This window comes from Fistularia commersonii, chromosome 8 (assembly GCF_037954325.1).
Source record: "Fistularia commersonii isolate RoL2024-O1a breed Wild chromosome 8, RoL_Fcom_v1.0, whole genome shotgun sequence".
In the NCBI taxonomy this organism is placed as follows: Eukaryota; Metazoa; Chordata; class Actinopteri; order Syngnathiformes; family Fistulariidae; genus Fistularia; species Fistularia commersonii.
The window spans coordinates 6,534,562-6,540,561 of NC_141291.1; the positions used below are offsets into that span (position 1 = coordinate 6,534,562).

The 6,000-nt window shown below is 37.7% G+C and overlaps 1 protein-coding gene across 1 annotated transcript; it reads left to right on the forward strand.

The window, feature by feature from the left end:
• The first annotated feature begins 614 nt into the window (after positions 1 to 614).
• On the forward strand, positions 615 to 6,000 carry eif1axb (eukaryotic translation initiation factor 1A X-linked b). Its single transcript, XM_086150763.1, has 7 exons — positions 615 to 779; positions 2,285 to 2,368; positions 3,361 to 3,464; positions 3,696 to 3,746; positions 4,202 to 4,283; positions 4,445 to 4,536; positions 5,208 to 6,000. The coding sequence occupies exons 1-7, from the start codon at positions 764 to 766 to the stop codon at positions 5,211 to 5,213; spliced, it is 435 nt and encodes a 144-aa protein (XP_086006889.1). The 5' UTR covers positions 615 to 763; the 3' UTR covers positions 5,214 to 6,000.

A 6,000-nucleotide genomic window follows, 5' to 3' on the forward strand; every position in this document is an offset into this window, starting at 1 on the left:
AACAGTCAACTACCCTCACAAACAGGTGTTCATAAAAATTAAACATTGTCTAATAATGAGCATTACATTGTCATATAAACTTCTCCCTTTCGGCTTTTCCCTTCCGCGGTCGCCACAGCGAATCAACCATTTCCATCTATCCACGCCATATATAGGCACTACCCCAAGCACCACCCCGCTACCAAAACGAAGAAATGAATGTATGTATGTACATGGTTTTGAGGTGGCTATTTGGTAGAGTGATCACTTCTGATTTCCGACTACTGGTACTTTGGATCTTCGGTGTCTTAACTGCACGTTTTTTAAGCCACTTTGGATAAAAGCGTCTGCCAAATGACTGTAATGTAATGTAATGTATTTTCATATAAACTAATAGTAATAATAGATCATAATAAATTAATAAATTACGCAGTTTTACCAAAAAATACCAACCAATTTAAGATAACTCTAGCAATACACACATACATATATATATGCACATATATATATATACATATATATTGTCGATATAGCATCAGTAATCCGCAGGCCAGTCGCTTTGAATTTTTGTCTCTGTCACAATCACAATTTGCAATAAAGCCTTTTTGAATGACTGTGTTCGCGCATGCGCAAACTGTCGAAGAGCGAGTCAGGCTCTTGCTAAACTAGCCCTTTGCTGCGTTCAGTCACTTCTGATCCGAGCTATCGCCTTATTATTGTTAACAGCGCAACAGATATTCATATTTCGCCAAACGGGATTATCGCGTGAGCGGCGTAAAGGAATATGCCCAAGAATAAAGGTAAGTATTAGGGATCATGTTAACTGTCGATGTACGAATTGTCTTGCGTAGTCGAGCCCGCCGCGGAGACACGCAGAGAAAACGTGACAAGGTTTGCGGCTAATGCTAGTTAGCGGCATCAACTGGAGTCTTTGTCCATGTGTCTGCGTCCTTAAACGAAGTAGAACCAGCTACAGACAGATAAAGTTTCGCTAGACGTTGTTGCTACTTGCTTGCGAGCTAACACACTCGAGATTGTATTTAGTCGCCGGTGACCGATGCTAGCTAGCTAATGAATAGATAAACCCCACCCGTTTCGGCCCGCGACATCTGCTATCCAACTTATCAAATTGACACCAAATAACTAATATTAGATGAAGTTATAAACTATTGATTACAATTCCAAGATGTAAATCCTTTAAGGTGACACTTAGACCACCGATCTAGCCAAGAACATTCACGGAACTGGGGTTTCCTCTTCCAGTCAGGCTTGCATTTAAACTTGTGTTAATGTAAGTATTTAATGTCATAGGCCCAAAAACTCGCATTAAAACTAATCATGTGCCAAACAATGGAATTTGAACATATCCGAATTTAAGTGGAGCATTCAGTCAAATTTAATTGTGTTCATAATGATTAACAAGTGAGTCGTAAGCTCTCAGAATCTAGAACCTAGACTCAGCTCTCAGTTCTGGAATCTAGATTACATCGTCGAACAGGAAAAAAAAGAGGAAAAGCTACATTCTTGTTATCAAGTATCATTTGCTGTTTTAAATGAGGTGGAACTCAGTGAATAAACATTAACCTTTATAATTAAAACCAAAATTGATGTTTTCCATTATCATTGTAGCTGTTCAAATAATATTGAACTATTCTATTACTCAATCATTTTTTAACATTGTAATATACTTATTTGCTGAACCATTTTGTAAACTGTTTGGAATGGCTAGAGAACATATACTCTACATGTTGATAACGTTTTCATCCCAAGCGGGTTATGTGATAAACATAAAATACATTTTCATATATTTGTGTCCGCACAAGATTAAATGATGTTACAAAGCTTTCAAAGGTTTTCCTAGTTCAAACATCAGCCAGACTAAGAAAATGTCTATCTCGGTCTGGATATAATAAAATACATTTAATATCAAAGGCCGTACATATGTAAGAGATACAGTAATAATAACAGTGAAATTGAAATATTTTTAAGGCATTCTGAATAAAGGCAATTTTAGGCTTATATTTAAAGATTTCAGGTATCAAAGATAATCCCAAGAATTCCAGTAACCTTAATGAAATTTGAAGCACAAATCAAAGCTGCCTCACTTATGCTATTGTTGTTTTTTTTTTCCAATAAATAAATTTGTACACTTGTTTGTTTTTTTTTTGTTTGTTTATTACTAACATATGACTGTACAGATTTTCAACATTATCTTGATGAAATTTGTTGATCTCCGTTAAATCTTACAAGGGTTTCTTGTTATTTGACATTGATGTTACATTGGAGTTCATACTTGTGTTTACAGGTAAAGGAGGAAAAAATCGGCGACGTGGAAAGAATGAAAATGAGTCTGAGAAGAGAGAGCTGGTGTTCAAAGAGGATGGACAGGGTGAGTGCTGGCACTGGTCGGTCATCTTCATTGACCCATTTCTCGGCTCTTTGAAAACATGCAGAATATGTTTCTCACTGATTGTGGCCTCAGTTTCATACTTAGCTGTCAAAATTTACCAGTGTCTGAAATGGGGGAAAATTGAAATTGATGTCGGTGATAACTGAGAAAACACTGCCATTACTTGGCCACTTTGTAACTATCTTCATCTACACAAAGTCTTGGAGATGAAATTAATGGGGGTGAAATTCGTCAAGAACAAAAACATTGTTTTTTACCAACATTGTGAGTCCCAGGAGGCATAAAATGCTACAATGTACCATCTATTCTAGCACGTCACAGAAGTTCACTTGATTATATAATTGGTTGATATGTTGGGGAAAAAAAAGAGTAGATTGCTGAATCCTGTTTGTATTCCTGTCCGGGGAATTGGTGTGTCTGGTTCAGATAGCTGCAGCATTTATTTACAGGCTGTCCTTGCTGCTCCCTTTGGGTCGAGTTTTACGTCAGACACCTGAGTAGTAAACCCACTTAAATAATGAATATTCTTATTAGCCATGTGAGAATCAGTCTCAACCTCTGGAACTGACTTCAGTCATTAGCATAAACCAGCCTTTAACCTGCTCTAGAGTAGGTTTGAGCTGGAGTACCAGTTTCCATGGTTACTTGTGCTGCAACAAAATTAATCACACTGAGGATAATAATTCTTTCAAGGCTTTGTATCTTGTGTTCAGCCTTTCATTTGAGCAAGATATAAATGAACATAGCTTCCAGTAATGTCCTTTACAACAATAAAAAAAAACACCCTCTGCTTTTGACCACATAAAGAGCAGTGACTTTTTTAAACTGTAACTCCTGAATGCCCTTGTTTCTATCTGTAACTAACTCCAATCCAGCATGTGTGAGCAAATGTACACCTGCTGTTTTATCACATTCTGTTATTGTCTCTTTTTAACCTTGAACTAACATTCTCTTCCCATTGTGTCTTCCAGAATATGCTCAGGTGATTAAAATGTTGGGTAACGGACGTCTGGAGGCCATGTGTTTCGATGGAACCAAGCGGCTTTGCCACATCAGAGGAAAACTCCGGAAAAAGGTAGGAATGTCGCAACTATCCTCTCACACCTTTAGTCCCAGCAGCAACTGCACACACAGGAAACACCCCAACATAATGCTAACTCAGCATGTTCTCAATGGCCAGTCAGGCCACACAATCAATTGACCCCATGTGAGGGTCACAAAGTGCAACTCGTCACTGTCGCATCTTTGGTTCTCTGATAATTCACAACAGCTCCTCTTTTTTTCTAAATGTTATCTCCTCCTGCAGGTTTGGATTAACTCCTCAGACATCATCTTGGTTGGACTGAGAGATTACCAGGTGTGTTGGTCTCATATGCATGCTCACTCACTCACATATATGACAAATCTCAAATGTTTTGAGGAAGCAGCACAGGTTTTACAGCGCAGCAAATTTTAATTTGTGTGGTTATGATTTTACAAATCACAATAGAAGAAACTGTCTCAACATGTACTTGTAACGGGGACATCAGCATTACAGGGTTCTGATTTTTATTTTTTTTTTTTTTTTTTTTTAGGTTTAAACAGCATCTTAAACTGTAAATGTAAATTAATTTACAAATTGAAATCAACAGAAAGCTATAGTTTCTGCTGATTGGATTTGTGGCACATATGACTTTATGCTATTCTGGTGCCTTAGAATACATTTAATAGTCATGATCCCCTGCAGAACCCAAGAGTTCCCCAAGGGATGTGAGAATCTAAATATACAAACCACAGCCTTACATCTTGTCAAATAACAACCTTTTGTTTTAGGATAACAAAGCTGATGTCATCCTCAAATACAACTCAGACGAGGCTCGCAGTTTAAAATCATACGGCGAGCTGCCAGAGCACGGTGAGTTGAACCCCCCCCGGCAGAATGTCACAGTTTGAGTAATAAACATGTAATAGTGAGAGGGAGTTGTGCCCTTTCCTTATTTAACACATTTTGGCCAAATACCCATTTTATTTTATATATTTTTTTCCTTACACCTCATTCTGTCTTCCCTCACACAGCTAAAATCAACGAAGCGGAAACCTACATTCCTGGAGAGGAAGAGGACATCCAGTTTGATGATATTGCCGGGACAGAGGATGACGTCGATGATGTAAGCACTTACGCTTTATCATTTGGGAATTATCAGGATCATTTTAATTTTTTTATTTACAACTGCATAATTGGGTAGATGGTTGGGTCATGTACGAAGGAGGGTAAGTGAATATATTGGTAGACGGATGCTGGAATTGGAGTTGCCAGGCAAGAGGTCTCGAGGAAGACCGAAGAGAAGATTTATGGACGTAGTGAGAGAGGATATGAAGGTAGTTGGTGTTGGAGGTTCTTTTTTTGGGTTAATATGCCTGGGAAAACTTTTCTTCAAGGTTCGTCTTCCAAAAAAAAAAGACTAAAATGAACATTTTCAATTTTTCTAATTTAATAAAGGCAATGAACCAAAATGTCAACATCTGTCTTATTTCAGATATTTTTATTGTGAGTTGTCTGGAATTTCTTTCCTACTTTTTGTGTTTATGTTCTGCAGTATGATATCAGTATTTGTTTATGCTTTTAGTTTTGTTTTTAATTCTGAAGTAATTGCTGATTTTGAAGTTGTTTTTTCACTTGAATTACTGGTAATATCAGTGTTTAGTTATTCCTTTTAATATTTAGCCTAGTGAACAACCAATTTGAAATCACTCATGTCATATACCTTCTGAGCTTATAAGAAATGACCCCCATATTAATAAAGCCACTTCCTGCTGTTCTTTTCTTCTCCTTTTTCAGGTGTAAAGGCCTTCTACGGGGATGGTGGGATTTTACTAGAGATGCTCCACTTGGGATATTTTGAGTCAACACAGTGCACCAATAATTATTTTTCTGAAGATCAGCCTATGCCAATCCAATACAGTTTATTAATAATACTCAATGTCTCCATTGTATGTAGCATCATTAGTCATCTTTGTTGTTTGGAGGAGTTGAATTGTTTATTTCATATGGGGGGAGGATAACATCCATACTCTGGGTTTGTTTAAAAAGTGATGTGTCGTGTAGTGTTAGTACGACTGTCTGATATCACTGGTAGCAACTTGAGGCTGCACGGTTGCTGATGATTTGTCCAGCTGCATGCAGCTGGTAGGAGAATCGTTGTGGGTTGATCACCAGCATCGTTGGATGATGAATATCATGACTGAGGCTGTTTTTTTGGGGTTGTTTTTTTTTTCCTTACCTTTTCCGCTCTGAACATCAACAGGGCGGCAAACTCAGCATGTCACCCCCCCCCCCCCCCCCCGCCCCCCTTCTCTTTTCCTATTTTGTCTACTGTCATTCTTGAGGAGGCTCGTGCCGATTTTGTGACTGCAAAATATCACACCAAAATGCGTCTTTTAAAAGTGTATTTATATTGATTTCACAGGATGTGGAATTTAATGAGAGTACAGAATCCCTGGGTTCGCCAATAAAAAGGATAAACCATTTTCATTTTTTTTTGTTTTTTCTTTCTCTGCAGTTATTATGTTGTAGCCTGTGAGTTTAAGTTGTAGACAGTCAAATATTGAATATTAAAGAGAAATGAAGACAC

Coding starts and splice junctions, on each gene's coding strand:
- eif1axb (XM_086150763.1), top strand. Junction 2,369..3,360: donor GTTCAAAGAGGATGGACAGG/GTGAGTGCTGGC, acceptor TGTGTCTTCCAG/AATATGCTCAGGTGATTAAA. Junction 4,284..4,444: donor CGGCGAGCTGCCAGAGCACG/GTGAGTTGAACC, acceptor TCCCTCACACAG/CTAAAATCAACGAAGCGGAA.